The 22,660-nt window shown below is 39.6% G+C and overlaps 1 protein-coding gene across 2 annotated transcripts in view; it reads right to left on the reverse strand.

Annotated features, from left to right (window-relative positions):
- Positions 1-2,043: 2,043 nt before the first annotated feature.
- GPR176 (G protein-coupled receptor 176) overlaps positions 2,044-22,660 on the reverse strand; it is a 44,927-nt gene continuing 24,310 nt past the window's right edge. For both annotated transcript variants that reach the window (XM_005502286.4, XM_065064282.1), the window contains 2 exons: positions 6,938-7,190; positions 2,044-5,230 (listed from right to left, as the gene is read on the reverse strand). In XM_005502286.4, the coding sequence (XP_005502343.1) occupies positions 4,123-5,230; positions 6,938-7,190 (1,361 nt within the window). In that variant the 3' untranslated portion in view covers positions 2,044-4,122. The remainder of the gene's footprint in view (positions 5,231-6,937; positions 7,191-22,660) is intronic.

Raw genomic sequence — 22,660 nt, forward strand, 5'->3', positions numbered from 1 at the left:
AGTAAATTGACATTGTCCTCATTGTCTTTTCACCCTTTTTAAAGGGTTTCTTACTGTGTTTAATATAAGCTCCATTTTCTATTTTTCTCCCCTGAGGGCTACAATAATGAGTTTTAACTTTCCTTCCTCTACGTTTATTCTCCAGTAGTAAGGTTTAGCCTTTAAATCTATTTGCACAGGCCAAATTACCCCAGGCTTTCATTTCTTCGGTTTCCACAGCTTTACTTTGTACTTCACTTTCTTTCACTAATGATCTGTAGAGAAAAAAATTATCTTACTAACACCAGTGGTGTCATCATAACAAAAAAAACCAAACACAACAACAACAAAAACCCCACAGCACTTTTGCTTATCTTTAATGTGATGATAAAGAACAAGTCCTGATGTTTTTTTTTCATACTGAATGCTGGAGAACATTTTGCCCAGTAGAAATCATTTGAACAACAAGCCAACAGACAGCAGCAGTGATTCAAAATTACCGCTGTCTTAGATTGAGTTAAAAATCAAGCTCTACAAGTCATATATTCCATCTTGCATAAAGAGAGTCATGAATTACTGTTTTCTGATGACAATTCTAGCACAGAAGCTGTGCTATGAATTTTAGACAGATTAATTTTTGGTGCAAAGATGTGCTTCTGTGTATTTTTTCCACATCCCTTAAACATTCACATGGATGAACTGTTGTAAGACAGAGTGAAAACATTCTCAAATAATTCTTCAGGTATGAAAAAAACACCTTAATTAATTTCATGGTGAAAGATTTCAATGTTGACAGACACAATCTGCTAAAAATAAACAAGCAAATTTACACCTGTCTTCTTTGAAATAAAAAGGTAGTTTTGTCTCAACAGTCAAAAACCACCACAAATGCCTTGCTTTCCAGATTAGATAAAACTAAATTCTATGAAATTTGGCTCTTTGAATTTATCATTGGCATTTCATTCAATGTGAGAGTTGAATGGGACAAAACTAAGCCTAACTAAGCCTGTGAACTGGCTGAAGGAAAGAAGCTAGGAAGTTGTGGTCAATGGGGCAGAGTCTAATTGGAGACCTGTAGCTAGTGGAGTGCCTCAAGGGTCAGTACTGGGACCAGTACTATTCAATATATTCATCAATGATTTGGATGAGGGACTAGAATGCACTATCAGCAAGTTTGCTGATGACACACCAGAAGGCTGTGCTGCCATCCAGTGACCTGGACAGGCTGAAGAGTTGGGTGGGGAGAAATTTAATGAACTATAACAAGGGCAAGTGCAGAGTCCTGCATCTGGGCAGGAACAACCCCAAGTTCCAGTATAAGTTGGGGAATGACCTATTAGAGAGCAGTGTAGGGGAAAGGGACCTGGGGTTTCTGGTGGACAGCAGGATGACCATGAGCCAGCACTGTGCCCTTGTGGCCAAGAAGACCAATGGCATCCTGGGGTATATCAGAAGGGGGGTAGTTAGTAGGTTGAGAGAGGTTCTCCTTGCCCTCTACTCTGCCCTGGTGAGACCACATCTGGAATATTGTGTCAAGTTCTGGGCCCCTCAGTTCAAGGACAGGGAACTGCTGGAGAGAGTCCAATGCAGGGCAACAAAGATGATGAAGTGGAGCATCTCCCTTATGAGGAAAGGCTGAGGGAGCTGGGGCTCTTTAGTTTGGAGGAGACTGAGGGGTGACCTCATTAATATTTAAAAGTATATAAAGGGTGAGTGTCATGAGGATGGAGCCAGGCTCTTCTCAGTGACAACCGATGATAAGACAAGGGGTAATGGGTTCAAACTGGAACACAAGAGGTTCCACTTCAATTTGAGAAGAAACTTCTTCTCAGTGAGGGTGACAGAACACTGGAACAGGCTGCCCAGGGGAGTTGCGGAGTCTCCTACTCTGGAGACATTCAAAACCTGCCTGGACACATTCCTGTGTTTCTGCTCCAGTGGGGAGATTGGACTAGATGATCTTTTGAGGTCCCTTAACATTCTGTGATTCTAAGTTTGCTTTCCTCAAAGGATTTCAGATCTGAGTAACCACTTATCCAAATGCATTAATCACAGAGACTTTGATTGGTGTCTATGGGTAAGTGGACCATAAATATTTAATTTAACCAAAATTCATAAGGAAACTGTAACTCCTACTTTGCTTTTGAGGTTTTCAGGATTTTTTGAATGACATCTGTTCTTTCACTAACTTTGGAAAAAAAACCACTCCGTTAAATTACTTTTTATCAACACTTTTAAAAAAGTCTGCTGTGGTACTTCTCTACCTCTGCCACATAAGAAACAACTTTTCCTGGAGTATTTCTCCTGTCTGATTTCAGGCAAGCTAAGTCTGCCTTCTCATCTCTGCATCTAATAAGAAGTGAAGAGCACTGAAACCAAAGATCAAATGGAGAAAAAACATCATTTACACAGTAATTGATAAACCTTTTTTTAAATACATTTTTATTAAAACATTTGATTTTAATGCCTTGTAGAAATCCACCACCTCAGAGCCATTGGAAACTGCTTTCTTCAAACATGTCAAAAGTAGAACAGGTACATCTACAAATTCTGCTTCAGCAGAATTTTTTTCTCACTTTTAACATTAACTGGTTGGATTTAGTAAATTACTGTGAACTTGGCAAGATTCTTTACGTTGTCCTTTTAAAGGTATACTTTAAAGAAAACTACTTTCATAAACAGGCAGTAACTACAGATAAAGGTTCAGCATGCACCAAAGAGCTAAAGTACAGGAGAACCACAAGGAGTACACAGATGTTACCACATTGTGCTTTTAAGAAGCTACCCACAGAGACAACAGTTACAATAGCTTCAGGACATCTAACAGACTGATATAGTTTGAAGTTCACACTCAGTATAAACAAGACAATATGCCTGTGGTGATGCAGGGGGACAAGCTGCAGGCAATGCCTGAACTCTCCTAGAAAGGCTGGTGAGCTGATATAGGGATGACATGACTCCCATTCACTCAGGAATTAGGCACCAGATCTGTAAGTCTCATATTCCTACGCAGGGTGGTCTGCTCTGGGAGATGAGTGGAGCAGGATGGTTGGTATCTATATCTGCGAAGGCAGAAGGAAAACCTCCCTTCATCTGACAACATCAGAGCAACAGCATGAACAAACCTTGCCTTTTGGGGTCCCTTATCAGCTTCCTAATTCGGCACTTCAGTATGAGGCTACCAGCGTTTCTGACCCACTTCTTTCATTTGCTAGCTCCATCTAGACTCATCTGCTAGCAGATGAGTCTATTTTACGGTTGACCCCTTCGTTCCTTACACGACACATACATTACACTGTTCAGACATTTGTATATGCCCTTTATCACAGGATCAAAGTGTTTTATTTATGCCCTTGGCACATACGTACTTGTTTACTGGAGTCAGGATTTGTCCTGCATGGTCTCCAATCCAGTTTTTACTTAAAACTACAAGAATATATGGGTTTTTTTTTAAAAAAAAGGGTCTTTCTCAGGTTTGACACATGTAACGATTTGGGTATTCTTGGCTTTGCTGAAGTTTTAAGCCAAAAAATAGTGGTTTGGGTTTTAAAAAAGTGTACATGTTTGGCAGATACTTAGTAACTAATTTGTGAAAAAAGTCCAGCAAGTTTTTATTTTTAACACTGATTTAAGAAATGGACATAACAGACAACAGATGTACTTAACAGTCCATCTTCATTGATGAAATGTGCAATACTTAGCTGTGTCCATTTACAGGAGGGGAGGACTTAGCCGTTTTGCATGTCTTCTGCTCCCCACAGCCTTTCTTATTAAGTTACTTTGATTCCCATTCCATTTTAAGACAACGGGAGATTTCCCAGCCACCTGGCCACTGTATTTCCATCCTTCAGCCCCCCAAAGTGTTCCCAAAGCCATGTGTACTTTTTGGAAGTTCATCAGGCGCATATCATTGTAGGGATTTCACAGATAAAGCCAAGAATTGCCATCTTTTGATACATTATTTTGATGAAAACAAATTAGTAAGGAACACTTGTATATATGTTTCCCTTTTGTTTGTTTGTTTAAATTACATTTGGCACCAAAGAAATCAGCCTGTAACAAATTTCAGTATACCAAAGATCCATGGGATCACACATATTATAAAAGGTGACCTTCCTCTGTCACTTAAAGCTCCTGCTCTTGCTAAGAATCCACCTTGGGAAAGATACTGACTTTATTGTTTCTGCTGATTTTTCTTTCTGCTTTACACTTAGGCTGTTTTGTTTGGATTAGCTCTTCAGGGGTATTCCCCAAAGGAGGCAGGAGTCGCTTCTTACTGTTTCGGTTTTCTGAGAGCCACTGTGGAGGCAGCTCAAAGGGTCCAAAACCAAACTGCATGGCATACTTGTCATTTACCATCTCAGCTTCTGTGGGCACAGCTGGCGCCACCTGAGCTGCAGAGTCTGCAGTTGTCTGCGGTATAAACTTGTGAAGCAAAGTCTCTTCCACCTCTACGCTGGTGGTAGGAATTTCTTTCTGCTGAAAGTCACCAGAGCCAATGGATTTGGTCTCATTCTCCTCATCTTCCGTTGGCTTAAAGATTTGTTGTTGCCCGATATGAAACATCTCCAAAAGCTGGCTCCCCGAACGGACATGGGGCTCCAGATTAACATCTGCAACACCACCCGAGCTGACCATATTTCTCCTACTATACCTTTGGTGCAACTGTACTATCGTCCCCACTAAGCACTTCCGTACAGATTTATTAACAGTTAAAAATAACAAAGGATTGGCCAGCAAAGAGACCTTGGGCAACCAAATCGCAGTGAGGAGCAAGAAGACTGAAATATCTGAAATATTGAGTATGGTGCGATAAATCACCAAAGTCACATAGGGGACACTGCAGAAAATAAATATCATAACCATGGAAAGCAGCATGGCATGAAGCTCAGCTTCTCGCTGGGAGGCATAAGGGATAGAAATTGTATTCTGAGGGGTCCTTAAGGCAGCTATAATGACTTTTTTCTTCTGGCTGGCACTCAGTGCCCTGCGAATAAGAATCATGAAGAGAAATACCACAGCCACTGGTACAATCACAGTGGTGATGTTGTAGATGATGACGTATATCAGGTGGCCAAGGGAGTAACTCCAAGTTTCAGAACAGGTGGACATGGCGTAAATATCAGACACATTGGTCACAGCGAACACTGGAACACTGGCCACTATTGCATGGGCCCAGATATAGATAACCAGGTCTCGGGATTTTGCATCAGATATTTTTCTTTCCAGAGGGTATAAAACAGAGTAGTACCTGTCAAAAAAGCCAACAAACAAACAACAATTGATACGATGCAAAGGGTGAAGTCTATAGCAAAGCATAGCGCTTACAAGAAGCCTCTCAGGAGCTAAGTATAATGCCCCAAATCCCTAACAGGGTTGCCAACTGACTACCTGCTAATGAAAGAAAAAAACCCCAAGTGTCTGCCTTTTCAGGTCTGTCTGTAGAAAAAAAAAAAAAAAAAAGAAGAATATTCAAACTTCAGGATCACATTATTAGTGGTGAACAATTCTTCCAACACTTGGGACTATACAATTTTGGCTGATGTGCATGAACATTATTTTGAAGATTGGATCATTTACTTACTTGTACACTGGGCAGTATATTGCACACAGCACAGAATTTCAGAAAACATGATGGAGGCATAGATATGCTGCACTGAAAGGCCAGACTGTAGTTAATTTGAAAAGCTGCTTTATGATAGATTTTTGTCCTCTGAACATTTGGAAAAAGCTGTTGGTCACAAATTACATGTACCCATCTGCTGGAAGTACAACGGGGTTTTGTTTTGCACAAACTCTGGTTGGCAAGGCCCTGAGCAAAAGAGTAGTCAACACTGAATATTGTGTGCATTTTTTAAAACAAACAAACAAACAAAAAGAAAATCTCCGACATGCACTTCAAATTTCAGGCACTGATTCACTGTTTGCTTACTACTGTGAGCTTTTAAGCTCACAGACTTTTCATGAGGGACCTATTCTTTTACGCTTACCATTGTGAGGAGTGGTTGCGCTTTTTGTGAGGAAGATCATAAGCTTTACTGGTCAAGGGCAAATGATATGCTGTTCCAGGGGCAACGCAGGTGTGCATCACAGATAGCAATATTGCATTTATCAAGACATCAACATTAAAGTAAGAGATATACCACTTTATTAGGTACACAGTTTGGTTTTGTGGAGCTAATATATTCTGTGGTGAGACACCGTAACAGATTAACAATCATTTTATCCAACATGTATAAATCCACTGTTTTAGTAGAGTAAACTGTATTAAACTAGTACTCACCCTTCCTTAAATATATCTAACTCACACTCACTCTCAAGATGATAGCTGTGCATTTAGTGGGATCAGTGACTATTAATAATAATCAGCAAAATGACTGAAATCTAAAAACTGAGACAGTCCAAAGGGCCATTTTTGTTTTAGACTGATCTTCTACATACAAAACCCCTCTGGATTAATTCTGGTGGTATTAACACTGTTTGGGCTTTTCTTCAAACAAATCTACATTTGGAATTTGAAATTGATGGACAATCTACCTCAAACATTGGTAAATTCTTCTAACAGGCAACGGCTTTCAACTTCCACAGTTAAAAATGTGCACCTTGTCTATAGTCCAAAGATGTTTGGCTTCAAGTTCCTTTACTGAACAAGAAGAAAAAAAAAGGATAAAAACTTCCCTGAAGACATAACTATAGACTCAAAATCCTTTAGAGATGTCCAGAGACATCAGAATAAACTGAAAAATAAACGTTTTCAGTGTTATAGAGAAGAATATTTATTCCAGTACATCTGGGTAAGAAGCTGCATACTGTAAGCAAAGCACTGGAACAAAAGCAGTCCATGTAATGGCATAAGGCAACACTAAATAGCATTTACAAGACTAATATGAAAAGAAGAAAAGGGTTTGAAAGGCAGAAAGAAGAAAAATCAAGGATCCCGGCAAATTTGATCTCTTACCTGTCAAGAGCAATGGCTGGAAAACTAAGGATGGTCACTGAGCAGAAGACTTTGTGTAGAAACTTGGCAATTCTGCAGAAGAGCATGGTATAGATCCACCAGCAGCAGTGTGGACTGGCACTAAGAGCAATGTCAAAAGGCACACAGACCAGGCTGGCACAGATCCCCGAGCAGGCCAAATTCTTGATGAACCGGTTTGTCACAGATTTAAGTACCGATGTTCTGCAAGTTGACCACAGCACCATTATGTTACCTGTCAGCAGAAACAGGGAGGTTAAACAAAGAAAAACAAACAAACAAACAAAAAAAAATCAACCAACCACCCATGCCCCAAACCCAACAACAATAATCTTAACATATTTGAATGTTCATTTGTACTGTAAATAAAAATACTTGCTTGGAGTTTGCCAGGAGTCACTGATTTGAGCCATCACACTGCCCAAACTAAAAAGTCTGTGTAATGGCTAGTGGCTTTATAAATCAGATGACTGAGAACAACTGCTCCCCAGCTATCTCCCCTCAGTGTCTAGTAAAGAATGAATTAGGGAATTTCAGAGACAAATATGTAAGTAGGATATCCAAACCATGGTTTTAGATGCTTTTGTTGACTCTTGCATTAAATGAGCCATCGTGAGTATATAAATATATAAATTTGCTGAAGTGCTCATATTTTAATAACTAATGCATACTTATTTCAAAGATAAAAATACACTGTAAGTAAACATAACAAAACCAATATCGTTTTAATCTGTTTGTGTGAAAGCGGATCACAGCAGCTTGCTTTTCTTTACACTGGCCACTTCAATGGCACTGACAGGCCTGTGTGATGCCACATCCAGAAGAAACTAGTCTTTATTTTTTACATAAGATTCTATACATGCATAATAACATGTAATTAAACAAATGGGACAGGCAAAAAGAAAAAAAAAAAAAGACTTGATGAACAACTTCACAAAAGTACACAGAGAATGCAAACGCTCTTTTGGATTTCCAAGCCCTACATATTAGTTCCAAATAGGGTGAATGGGTGGCAGTGGAGCAGAAGTACAGGGAGAAACCAGTATTAGCTCAGACACTATTTATCCCTTATCATTGTATCTTAGTCTGTGCAGATCTCAGGAAGAAATATCAGACAGTAGAAACAAATTTTTAATCACAAATTTCCCTATGATTCTAACTCATGCAGCAAAAGCACAAGAGCAAATGAAGCAATCTGTTCTTACTGCCTGCAGCTCTGGGCCCCTTCTAATGCATACCAAGATGCCAGAAAACTCATAGTATCAAATGTGATCTCTCCTTTAAAAACCTGCCTTTAGTAAGATGTTTGCTTAATTTTTAAAAAAAGCGCTACCAATTAAATAAAAAAAAGGGGGGCTTTCTAGAGCTGTGCAAAAATGAATATGAATTTAATACTGAAGTTTCATCTTGAATGTTGTAAAACACCCATAATTCTCAAAGCTTTGGTCACTTAAATTAATAAAAGTTAAAGACATTACTACAGGTGAAGGAAATACAGACAGCCACGGCATGACCACAGAAATGCTTGCTTGTTCAAAGTGCATTTCACACACACAGGACTGCCAAAGACAGGGCAGCCCAGGGTGGCTGGCAGTGGGAATGGCCCATCTGTACTTAACCTCTCGCTGCAAACCACCCAGCGTGCACGCAGCTCCACAGACCCGCTGCCCATGGATCTGCACGGCGTCTTGTCTCAGCAATAGCTCCATCCTGTTCTGCCTTGGTCTGCTCAGACTGAGGTGTCCCTTTCGCCATCTGTCTATTCAGGCAGAGGGGAGTGATGCTGAGTATGGAGAGGGCGGTGAGAAGCAGACAGCCTGTTCTGTTTCTCTGCTCCCTGCCTTCTTGACTCCGGATTTACTGTCCCAGGGCAGGTGACACACAAGCGGCAGCAAACTCTTCGGCTGATCAGACACTGTGGCAGACACTTTATGTGGTACCCAGGTGGATGCAGATGTCCCAATGCAGAGCTCCAGGGGCAGGAGGGTCCCTGCTCCCTCAGCTGCGTGGGACACATGCGTTCGACATCACCTCGCCTGGTCCCGGCTTCCCAGCCCCTGCACAGGCACCACTTTGGCTCCAGCACCCACTGCCTGAGCTTCTCAGTGCCATTCCCAGACAGAGCGTTTGAAGACTCACTGACAGCAGTGGGAAATACAAACTTTCCGCATTAGAACTGGCAGGCAGCAGGTGAATGTGCAAGGTGACCCAAGTGGGTTAGACGCACACATTTTTTTAAAGATATGCACAGATTATTTGTTTTTCAGTTGTCCAATTGAAACTGAAAGCTGCCTATTGTTTCAGCTAAGTGTTTGTCACATAAACATCATAAAGCCAGCACAAAAACATGCAAAGTTTTCTTGAGGGTTTCACAAGCATTCTTTGTAAACAAAGCATCAGAGTTATTTTCAGAAAGCATTCATCCTTTCATGAAATGATCTGACAAAGAAATGAAAGCTAACTATACAGCTCTCCCTAGTAATCATTCACAGTGTTTTTAATGGAGAAAAATCTCAAGTGGAGCACATACCTCTTGATGATACTGTCCCCCAGCTAATCAATTCTAATGTAGTTTATTAAATAACTCTTTCCATAAGACACTAAGCAAGTCATTAAATCATCTTACCAGACAGCAAATCCAAGGCAAAAATAAAATGTAATAGCTCAGTGCATAAGACTTATTAAGCTGTGTTCAAATTTTCATCTTGAAAAAATATTGCAATAATTCTTTGTTATCCAGTTCACTGTGCACTAAGTAAAAATTGCCCTGAACGACAGGTATTAGTGAATTAGTAACATTCTCAGTAGTAGCCAAATTATGCAGCTGTGCTCAGTGCATAGTCTGTGTGTGAGCTAGTTGTTTAGCACTAACAGTGACTAGCTGGTAAAGGCTAGTATCATCTTGATAAAATATGATCCTCCTCTATTTTATTTCTCCTGGAGATATACTGAGCAGTACCACCAGATCAACCATAGCATAGATACCAGCATAAAAATATTATATTGCTCGATAAGACAGCTCCATTTACTCTGCTGCAGTTGAACAGCATGCACAGTAGAGCTTAGCTTCCCACCTCCAAGAAAAGTCATTTTCTTACTGTAGACTATATCAACAACAGCATGTTGTTGATACTATATATCATTGCCACTTACAGCAGTTCTTTTTACTTGAAGTCTAATCGATTTCTGAGGCAGTGAGATTTGTTAGTGGTTTTGTAGGGTACCTAAAAACACACACGATGAAAGAAAGCAGCATCTTAAGCTGCTGATTGATATATGAAAAAGCAGCTGCAGCCTCACACACTTCTCTCAGTTGACACTGCCACTCTTTGGCTTGATTTTTCCCCTGACCAATGAAAAACTCCAAGCTTTTATTTGCCAAGTAGAGTATTCCTATGGTTGCCCACATAAAATGTCAGCAAGATCATATTCTTGTTCACATGGCCAATGTGTATTCCAAGGGGCAAGTGCCAAGGAATACCAGAAAGTCAAGTTCTTGATAAAACAGTGCACCATTTCAATAGAAACATGCAGTATTAACTTTAAAATCTACCTCACGTACATACTATTTAAGTTTGCCACACTTGAATGTCATTTGGAATTTAATTTTCTATATATTGTGTCATGTCTTGTGCAAATTGCTTTCTGGTAGCTGACAAAATATTGAGTTACATATTTACTATGTGATGTGTTTTAAAGAATGGAATCATCATCTGGTTTTGGCAGATGTTTTGGGCTTGACAATATATTCCACAGGCAGTAGTCAGTCAGTTGTATTTAAAGCTCCCTATGTTGCTAGGAGATACTCAGTCATCAAACCACCTGCTTTCAAAAATATCTCTAACTCTCCAGCTATTAAAGAAGTATTTCTCACATAGCAATAATATATTATTACAATGCTCTGGAGGATGAGAGAAGCTAGAGGGTTTTGCTGGTTGTGGGGTTATTTATTTATTTATTTGTTTAGAATTTAAATCTTTCATTTAGTTTTAATTGCATTGATTTTATAAACCTACTTCCAAAGCAAGTTTCAACTCCATTAGAATTAACATAAATGAAGAATGGAAAAATAAAGAAATCAGAGGCTTTTTAATTAATACTTCAGAAGCTGCTAGAGAGCTCCTGATGTCTTCTTCATGGTCCTACAGAGGAGCTTCATTCAAGACTCCAGATTCTCAATTGTTTAATTACTTCCACAAATTATGTCATATTGTCATTTATATATCAGAGAGTCACAAGGAAATTAAATTACCTCTGATGCTGACTGATCCTAAATGGAGATGGAAAGAATAAAGTGTGGAAAAGATATTGGTTCTAAGATGAGGAAGAACTCTCTAGAAAGACAAAATAAAGTTAGAGCCTGAAAGGGGGTAAAAGAGTAAGCAGACACAGGTGTCCCCCTGAGACACTGGAAAATTAGTGAGTGAATATCCCTCAGGGAAACATTCTTTTCTACTTCCAATTGTAAATTGTAAATTAATAAGCTGCTCTGATGTACCAGATCAGCTTCACTATAGACTGGTAATTCTTTCTGCTGATGCCTTCAAATCAAATATTTCCCTTCACACATCTCAAAGCCACCCACTCAGAGGAAATATTACACCAGAAACTTTGCACAGCATTAAATGTTAAGAAGCTTCAGAACAAAACTTCATGCATTTCCCATTTCATTGCCCCTCACCTTTCCCCAGCAACTCCTCTCCATGGAGGAGGATAACAACGTTCCAGGCAACAAGGTAATTCAACGCGCATTATAGCAATTCACTCCAAATCTTTTCACATCTAGAGACACTTTTCTGTTCCTTATGTATTAGTCATTTACTGCTGAACCCCTGAAATACACCAGTCTAACACCAGTATTCTCCTGTGCTTATGACTGTACGAGGCTGTTGCACATCCCCACAGTGAGCAAAACTGTCATTTTCTACCACGGGTAACTTTTTGATGTGTTTCTGCTGGACAACTGGTCTAGGGCTACATGACCTTGGACTCAGACTTTTGTAAATTACCTGGGATTGTACTGGTTAGCTGCGGGGCATCCAGGGAAAGTTAGAGTGAACAAGCAACTGGAAAACAGCCTCTTGTCATTTCTTTAAGTCATTACTGCCTGGACATGAATGTCACTTACAAAAAATCACACGTGACAAAGCACATCCCATACCAGTTGCACAGAATTCCACCACTAAAAGATGAAGTGTTTTTCATGTAAAAAGGAAAAGCGTATCTCTGGTCTTGTCAGAGAATGAGCTATGTCTACATAAAATCCTTACTGCACCTGACATCAGTTGGCAACCTTGTCAGTACACAGACTGAAGGAGCAGGAGGTAAGTACCCAGCTTGCCTGTGCCTTTGAAAATTTCTCCACATCAAAAAGAGGAATAGGACATATTGAAGGTAACCACTGCATGAGAAGCAGCTCTTTTTTTTTTTTTTTACATAAGAAACACACACATGTATAAAGCCTGGCAAACAACACCAGAGTCAGTTTTATCCTCTGACATTATAATAATTATCAATATTCAATAAAATCTCCACGTACTGTATACCAATTCTGCTGTATGCAGGTTGTTTCCAGTCATCCCCTACATTTTTTTTTAATTTACAAATATCACAGGTAAGCAGCCACACAGTACATGAAGCTGCACAGAAGCACACTGAGAAAGTAAATACAAGAACGATCCAACACAGCACACTGCCCAGACAATGTCCTTCAAGCCTTTATAGTGTTTCAAGTTCACTGTACCTGCAAGGTGTAACAGTCTCAGAGCATTAATGTTATTGAGTGCATTAGCATAATTCAAAGCAAAAAATACTTTTGCTCCCTTTCCAAGTTTTATCCTCCTCAGGTTTCACTGCCAGACATGAAGTGTTGACGCACGCATCAACAGCTGAGATGGTTTTGAAATAATAGCCCATAGCAATGATTCAAATAATGTGAAAGATTCTTAATAATACCTTTAACAAGCAGAAGGACAAGCCCCATGGAAACCAGAGGCTGTTATCAAAAATAAAAGCATCCGTCACGCCGTCATCCGAAAAGAGGATATATTGCTCTTTGTCAGTTAACTCAGTGAACCCAATCCATTAGCTGGGTAAAACATTCATCTTACATTTTTGTTAACATTAATCAGCGAATAATTGAATCAAAACAAAGCCCACGCTCGAGCTAAATCCTCCTCCTCACAGCTTGCCTTCCTCTGCTCGCTGACTTCCCTCCCACCCCAAGTGGGGTTCCCGGGATCCCCCCATCCTTTGTACCCCCCTACGCTCATGCAGCCGTGCCAGAAGGGAGCTGGCAGCCCTCTGCAGGGAAATGCAAACCGGGAACCAATTAAAAAGGTTGGAAACTGGGCTTTAGCCATTGAAACCTTCCACTGAAAACAACTAACTGAAAAAGTCACAGGTTCTGTCAACATGAGGAATGGGAAAAACTTCTCTTGTTGAAACACTGGGGTGATTTACATCCACAACTCTCAAAATCTCTCTTTTTTATTAATTTCTGAGGTATTTTAAAGAAGACGTTTTCTGCAGAACTTATTCTGTTAAAAGACAAACCTCACTCAAAAGGTGGTTCACTGGAAATGTATTTGGCAACCCATGATCTGTAGCTAGCAAATACCATTCTTATGTTAAAATGTGTGTTGTTTATTTATTCATCTCCAGAGGGAACATGATGGCTTACACAGCTTCAAGAAATGTGTAACTTTATCACAGAGTCACACAATGGTTGAGGCTGGAAGGAACCTCTGGAGATCATGTGGTGCAAACCCCTGCTCAAGCAGGGCCAAAATCCTGTAATTCTCGCATGTTTTAGTTTAAAAAAGACTGCCAGAAATGCCTTGTGGGGGGCGGGGAGGAGGAGAAAAAGTTATCTTCCTGAAACCAAATCCAACCTTTTTAACATTCTATCTACCGACTTCACAATTCAGTGATAAAATAAGAATTGCACTCCAGTGAAAAAGAGTGGGTGCTAAGCTATTTTGCTGTTTTAACATAGTTATTTCATCTTCAGTTTGTGCACGTGGGCAACTGAATGTCTTCTATCCGAGATGAAACGTCTGCTGCAAGAGAATGGTGCTGGAACAAGGTTTGCTGTACGCTGAATCTTCTTTTGCCTTCATAAAACGAGTCATCTCCTTAATTTTAAGACAATGTTTCTGATTCCCCATTCACATGTTCCTCCTTACACAATAAGTATCGATTTAGAAGTAAAATTAGCAAGAGATTTATCAGTGTGGTGCTCTGGCCACCAAACTGAGCTCAAGTGAACTACCCCAAGCACAAATTTGCCCAGTACAGAGTAGTTACTTGCAGAGCGTTTCAGCATAGATGTAAATTATATTGGAAGCCCTTCAATTTAGAATGTGATACTTGTCTATGTGGTTTCTGTTCCCAAGAAAGCGTATAGTTACAGGGCAGAAAAGATTTTAGGGAAGGAGCTAGTTCACAGCAGCTTAGGCCCAGAAAGGCAACATAAGATTTCCTTGCAGGTACAGGTTAAGTTATTGACTTTTGTTGGGGTGTTGCCTAGGACAAGTCTAAGCCCAACACCTGCCTTTGCAACCCACTGGGAGCAGCTACTGCGACTTGTTGTGAAGATGGAGTAAAGTTAGGAAACATATACAAAGAAATTTAAAGTTGTTTTTACAGCAAGCATAACTTGGGTGATATTACGGTATTTGAAATGTCAACCCCTCTATGTGAAATTTTCATTAATATAATTCAATTTGTATGTTTTTTTTACTGTTGTCCTTAGTATTTTATAAACTTATTGAGTGTAGGCAGATTCTAAAGTAACTGCATCATACTAAAGGTCTTGGATACACACTTGTATTTCTTTCAGACACAGCTGTCTGAAGGCAGAAAAGAAAGCGCTGCACCAATAATTCTCCAGTTCTTCATATCCACTGCCTCTTTTTCCACTTCACTTTTTGTACTTATTGTCCCATTAAATGGACAGAATTTCTGGCCAGGAACAATCATTTTCTCCCTTTCGATAAACTACATCCTTCAACAACCACCACGATCATTTCAGCCAATCAAGGAAATAACCAAACCCACTTACTTTGCTGAAGTACACTTGACTTGTCTGAATTCCTTGTCTCTATTTTAAAACCAATGTCCTCAAAGAACTTGAAACTCTTCAAGCTCCTTGGAAGGAAAAAAGTTTAAAGAATATTGCATCTGCTACTTAAAGACCTTGGATTGTTGCCACGTCAGGAAAATATGACAAATGTATAGCACTACCTTTGAAACCTAAGCTAGGAAATTAAAAACCTGAAAAAAGAAGGTCCAGATTTACTGTTCTAACCACAACAGGAATATACATCTCCACGAAGTTATTAATTTTTTCAATCACAGTGCCTAAGAGACCAGCTTGTTTTACTTATTGTAAAAAATATAATAAAAAAATCTTTAAACCCAAGGACTTTACATGACCCCCACGAGAGTCCCCCATAACATTGGAACCAATGCTGTTACCTCTACTATAAAGGAAGCAAACAAAAATTTAAAAGGAAATAGATATCAAAGACATAAAAATATTGGTGTCCACTTCATCAATGTACATTAAATCATTAGTAGAAGTATTGCATCCTACATCTCCTTTGCCAACCAAGTATCATCACATCTAGTGAACCATCTGGCATCTCTTATTACAGGCTTTGTGCCAGTCACCCCCAGAAAGCATATCTGGTGTTACTGAAACACTACAAGGCCTGTAATACAAGTGAAGCAGGTAATTTTCCTAAACAGCCAATCTGTCTGTTCTTCATGGTACAAGAGGAATAGCTTTTGTCTCTTTGTTTTGTAAAGAACTCAGAAAAGGGCCATTTTGAACCTATGTGTCATGAAACAGTGGAGGGGATGCAAGAGTAGCACTACTTACGCAGGGTGATGTCAAGCAACACAGCGAGGTACTCGAGCTCTCCTGACTGCTGTGCCGAATCTAATTGTAAATAGCAGTCTCAACACAGGGAACAAGTACGTTAAAGATTTGTTTTAAAATAATAACGCCAGTAGCTCCTTGTAGAGAGCCTGTAGCCACTTCTGTGGGTAGCCTTGCTACGGATGTCCAGTTGCATCTCTTCAGAAGCTCTTTTTTTGTCTGACTTGGCCCGCACGCACCTGCAGTTCATACACAGGCAGGTTGGTGCTCTTAAGGAGATATGGTCACTAAGAGGCGACTTCACACTGCAGACGCGGCTGAACTTTGTTTCAGCCCCAGTCCCTACTAGGTTCTTCCAGGAGAAATCTGCAGGACCCCTGTCCTCCCTGCACGACACACCGAGATCAAATCCAGGAGGAGACCGGCAGTTTCACACTTGTGAGGCTGTAGAAAAAATGTGTGTCTTTTAGAGCAAGTCCAGCCTTTGGCCTGGGCTGCAAGCTGCCCCAGCATCCACAGCACGCAGGAACCACAACCTCCCACCTGCCTTCCCCCTCCTACCTGTTCAAACTGCTAGCAGACCAGAACGCAACACGGACATGGCCCAACAACATCATGCTTACGCAAAGGTATTTTTTTCTTTATCTAATACTTTTCCAGTTGTTCATTCAAGATATTAAGACAAGACTTACAACAGAAATTAGTTGTTGTGCCATACTGTAGCATAGCAGATATGTGAGATCTATACTGTCTAACAGTATACAACCAACTGGACAATCTGACTAAATTACTGGTTAGCTGATTTCCCCTGGCTTATTTTTTGAGGAAAAAAGCAGAAATACACACAATTTAAAATGAATTATACTTAACAGAGGAACACAATTTTAAAAGCCTGTGGTAATTACTAGCAGTTGGAAGACAGACTATATTTTCCTTGGTAATTGAGGCTATCTTGCACTCTTGATTAAAAAAAATAATTCCTACCCATTAGCATCAATTTTCATCCTCAGTTGCAGCTGAAATGATAGCGTTTGCAGCTGAAAGACACCATAGTAACAGCTATTTCATAGAGCAGAAATTATTTTCTGGTCTATCCAACAGTCTTGTGACTTAGTTTTTGCTTTATACAACTGAGAAAGATCTGATATCACTTCTGCATCAGGTTGACTGTGCTTTGCTTTCTCCAACGTGCCAGGTTATCAGAAACAAAATTTAATTCCTTATGTAGTTTTACCATGCAGCCATTCACCTGGTCACCAGCTGGGCTTATTTGCTGTTGATTCTTTATACACAGATGACTTCAGACAGAGATCACGCATGCTTAATATGTCTTATGCAGTGCAATTAATTTCTGTTGTATTTAGAAAAAAGCTTTTTTTCCTTCCTCCGCAGCTGACTCTGAAATGAAAGGCTCTCTCCACTCCTCCCAGTCCTGTGAATGGACTCAGATGCTACTCACTAGGAAGAAGACAGCAGAGCTTGGGACTCTTGATACACATCTGAAACACCATGAGCTATAAACTGAAAAAAGAAAAATCAGTAGGACTCTTAAATCAAATACTACCAAAAAACACAGAAAAATATTCTGCCTAGTTACCAGAGTGAGGCATTTCTCTGAGGAAATAAGAACTTACAGAGCCAAATCAGATTTGTTCCAGCTTACTAATGGGAAGAGGTATGGTCCCATAGGATACCTCCTAAGCAGGCAAGGTGCTTCACTGTCAAGATCTTGGTGACATTTCTGTCATCACTGAATGCAAGAGGTGGGGTTTGGTTTGGTTTTGTTTTCCTTAAAACCTACAGAGCCCTGAAGCAAAAGCTGAGATTTTGTTGATCAAACATTTAACTTACAAAAACTACTCTTGACTGTCCCTGTATTTCCTCTCATTTTTCTACAGTCCCTGATTTATAACAGACCTCCACTACAGGGCTTCGGTGATGTCCATTCTCCAGTCTGCTTTCTTTCACACGTCTAATAACCGAGTCCCCTTTTCTTTGCTCAAAATCCTCCCCGCAAGAGACGCTGCTGTTCCCTGGTTCAGTCTCTGCAAGACAGAACTATTAAGCCCAGAATGGTATTTGGCTTAGTGAGATAGGCCACAATCATTCATCTTTCAAACGCCTGCACAGAAAACACTGAAAACCTAATATTATTGTTTACCCTTTTCCTTTTATTAAAAAAAAAAAGGCCAGAAATTACACTTAGTCCACATTCTGTATTTCCTCAGCAGGGCCAATAGGGAATAGATCGATCTAATCAGGACTGATGACTCAAAATCCAGAGAGACACACAAGTGTCTAGGATCCACTGAAGTGAAGCAGATTCAGTTACACAAACTGAAGAAATACTGAATTTTTTCTTGACCTTAAGAATAAAAATACATTTTAAAATTCTAAGTCTGGCCATCCTCTTGTAACAAAATAACCCTGAGGGCAAGATGAGCTGTAAAACTGTAGAACATTCAGCCAAAATACACCCCTGATGTGAAGGAAGAATTTTGAAGTTTTCTTTTAACCTATCAGGAATCCAGATGACTGCTCTACTAGAGAAGAAAAATAACATGCTCGTTTTTACTCTAAGTCTCCTTTTCTTCTCCAGTGTTAGAAATACAATTAACCATCCATATCTGCACCTCCTAAGTTGCTGGGCACAGCAGAAGACACTCTACACTGAAGCACACCATAACACTACCAAAACCTTGCCATGTGTTACCTTGCACCAGTGTGACACAAACTCCCTCATCAGTCATCCATACGCAGTATAAAAATTTTAACTTGTGTTTTGCTGTTAGATGCAGCTGAAGAGAATCTTTTTGCTGATATCTGGGATTTTTAGGTCTATTAGCGTAATACAATTAAACTGATTTCAGTATGATTTTTCAATATGAAGACATTTAACACAAAACTGGAACAACATAACCTAAAACTAGTTTCTAGGGTTTTTTTCTGAAACTAAAAAATTATCATTGTTTTTTAAATATACATGGTCTACCATGTATTAGCCATATGCACGTACAAATTAAATGAAGCTAAAACACATGTAGCATACAACTAACTCTATAAAAGAGAGCAGCTGCCACCAGAAACAAGAGAGAAGAACCATATATGTATTTTCTACCTTTTCCACCAAAGAGGACTGCACACAGGCAGCGACTTCTTTGATTGGGGCAAATCAGCAAGTGGGTCTATCAAATCACTTACAGCTTGCAATGTTTACCTGTATACATACACAAATACAGGCTCATTAGCAAAGCTTTCCAGATTTCTTGCATCTCTCTGCAGTTGTCTGCAAAACAACATCTCTTGTTGTGACACAGGCAGTAAATCACAAATAACCAACATGTTAATTGCTGTATCATTGATCTCTGCTTATTAAACGTTCAACCCACCTATCACTACTAAACAAGGTATGTATTATTTATATTTGAGCAACTGTCTTTTGTATTTCTACATTTTTAACCCACTTCTCTCTTATGCTTTCTTACAAAAATTACCATGTCACAATGGGTGGGAATGCTTGCACAATACATTGGTGTAATTGCTCCGCTTTCGTACTGAATCACCCACTGTCAGCATGTGAAAATAGTTTAAGATCTCTCTACAACATATGGAAACAAACAAACAGAAAATAAAAACAATCCAGCAATTTCCCTTGACTTCCACAAAGTAGCAACAACAATGTATCCCAAAAATCTATAGCATTTACAGCTCTTTGATGAAGAAACTGAAAGGTGTCAAATGGACACATTTACAGATGAAACGCTTTCTGGTTTGTAACTCTGCTGACTGGATGCAAAATTTTCATTTCCAAGTAACAGCTGCATAACTAGTCCTGATACCTTGAAAAAGGAACATACGCACATTTTGCGCTCTTTAGGGTGAATATGAAGAGCAAGATAAAGTTTGTATATTTTACTAGTCCCTGGAAAATTGCTATTACAAATCCAAAAGGCCTTCCAAGATAGCAGAACCAAAGAAAAAGTTTTTCTTAAAATTTATCCACAGGTGTTTGGCATGCTCCAACTAGTGACCTAAACACACGAAAAATATATGGATCCTTCAGCTGAGGCATTCAGAAATCCACCTGTAAAGATTTGCAACAGAAATACTAAATAAGTCTGAATTAAACAGGGAAGGAAACTAACATGTGTAAAAGGATCAGAAGAAACAATAGAGCAAGGGTGGCAATAATGTCATGTGTTGATAAAACAAGGACACCACTAACAGCAATAAAAGGGGTAAACAGGGAGGAAAGTGCTGTTTGCACCAGGTCCAGGAGGCCTGTGCTCCGGAACGGCCTCAGAAGAGGTGACTTGTCAGCAGAAGACTCAGCTGTCACACCGCAGGATGACAAGGAGGTGGTGGTACAGGGGGAAGGCACCGCTCTCCTCGCGGTTCCAGCAGGAACACAGACTGCAACTCTGGTTCCCAAAACCACGGGACAGAGACAAGGGGCAGCAACCTTGCCAAGGAATTAGAGGGTAATCAAGAATCACAGTAAGCAGGATTCTGAGGCAGAAGATCCTCCTGTAGTAACAAAAGCAAACCACCCGTGTGCTTACACTAAGAATAAACTATAAAAGAATCTCAAATAGACACAGACGAACATGTATATGAGTTGTTTTTCTCGTGTCGATTCAATCTGGGTAGGGTATTTTATTTAAAAAAAAAGAAAAAAGAAAAAAAGTCATTACATAAATTCTCTAAGAGACGTCGTAATAAGCCATTCAGGTATTGAAGTGCCAATGCAAGCATAAGTAATGCTTAATGAGGAGGCACTCAGGTAACAGCACAATCTGCTGTCAGAGGTTACTTTAACTCTTTTGGATTTTCCAGTGGGAGACAATTCACCAGCAGTAACCATTTTAAACAGTTTGTGATCAGATGTGTACTGGGAAAAACCACATTAGAATCACTCCGCAAACTTTAAAGACAAGTTTAATTAAAGGATACAAAGGGCTTCACAGTGATGGTCATTTTAGGTTGCATAATTTTAATAGCCTCTCTTTCATATTTTGAAAATTATATAAGCAAGAAAAATAGCCACCTATGTTCCAAGATGTCTTCATTAAGATGTCTCCGTTTTAGCAAATTAGCACATGGACTTATTTCAGATTCTGCTGAGGTGATCCCATTTTCTTTTTTATTCTTTTTTGTTCAGCACAGGAAGCTATTTAACAACCCTCTGCCCAGTCCCATCAACACGCTCCCATGTCTGGAGAAATCTGTGGATGCTCCATATCCATGATCCATTGACATCTTTGTGCTAACACTGTGAAAGTGCCACAAACTATGACGCTGCTTTAAAAACTTTAATTTATGAGAAGTGCCTTCAGAAGAAGTGTCTTTTCTAAAAACATAGTAGAGGAAGACTTCATCAATGAAGTAATAAACTTGGAATTAAAACAGTAGATGTTCAAGATTTAAGGAAAGAAAAAATAAACCCCCCCACAGCATTTAACTGAGAGCCTACAATCACCTCTGGAGCCTACTCAACAAAAAATTAACTTCAAAAATCAGCACTATAGTTGTCGTGGTTCAACCTGAGCTAGCAATACAGCCACGACAGCCACTCACTCACCCTCTTCCCCACCCCCCAATAGGGGAGAGAGTCAAAAGGGAAGGGAGAAACTTGGATTGAGATAAACTCAGTTTAATAAAACAACAAAATACTAATACACGACTAGTAAATATATATACGTATGTATAAAACAGAAACAGAATATAAAATACAAGATACTCATTGCAATTCCCCACGAACTCCATCCACACTAAGCAGCCAGTCCCAGGAAGCGATACCCCAGTGCAGAACAGCTGATCCAAAGCGTGAAAAAAGGAAAAAGGCAGAAAAGCCCAGAGGCCTCTGCAAAAAGGCAAAAGGCTGAGCTAAGCACCCTGACCAAAAGCCCCCTGGCTGCACCCCAGAGAGATGGAGAGAGAGAGAGAAAGATCGAAACTGAAAGGCCCTGATTCCTTTAATCTGGAGCGTGGATGCTAATGGGATGGAATACTCTCATTGATCAGTCTGGATGTCACTCAAGCTCTGCCCCATTCAAGCCCCGCTTCCTCAATACTTCACACCTGTGGGCAGGGCACTCAGAGTGTCCTTGGCTCTCAGACCAAAGCAATTAAAAACATGAGCTCTGTGCTGGAGTGTTATCGCTTGTTCTCAAACTAAGTCCAAATAATGAGCATGCTAGCTATGAAAAATAATGGTTTGTAACTGCACAAAGAAAATTAACCCATTTTCAGTCAAACCAGCACAATAATGATGCAAAAAAAAGTCATTACATAAGAACTCCAAGACATGTTGTTAAATCTGGATTCATCCTACCATTGCTTGTGTGAGTAACTCAACAGACCACGGCAGAACCTGCACTCTGAGGAGAGCAAGGGTGTCCCACCTGTATCCTAATGCAGAATTTATGACGTAGCACTTCCCTGATTCCTGTAAAATTATATTTAGTGGAGATTATTCATTTTTTGTTCATGCCTCAGTGTTCCAAGAGAAAATAAATCAAAACCTCCTGGTATTTCAAAGATGGAAAAGTTAATTCACCATTTCAAGCTTCATCGGTAAAATATGCTAAGAGGGAGATGTAACTGACAACTACAGAAGATAGATAAATATTTCTTAAAGAATCTAGTGTATACGTAAATGCCAAAACCACTAATGTAATATTAATATTTGAGTTGCATACACATTAATAATTACTGTTATTAAATTACTGTTTAATAGGCTAGTTAAGTCTTACTCCAGCTGTACATAGCAGCAAATATTGCCAGTATGTCAACAAGCCTTTTCCGAGTTTAAATGG

The sequence above is a fragment of the Columba livia genome, chromosome 5, assembly GCF_036013475.1.
Source record: "Columba livia isolate bColLiv1 breed racing homer chromosome 5, bColLiv1.pat.W.v2, whole genome shotgun sequence".
Lineage (NCBI taxonomy): Eukaryota > Metazoa > Chordata > Aves > Columbiformes > Columbidae > Columba > Columba livia.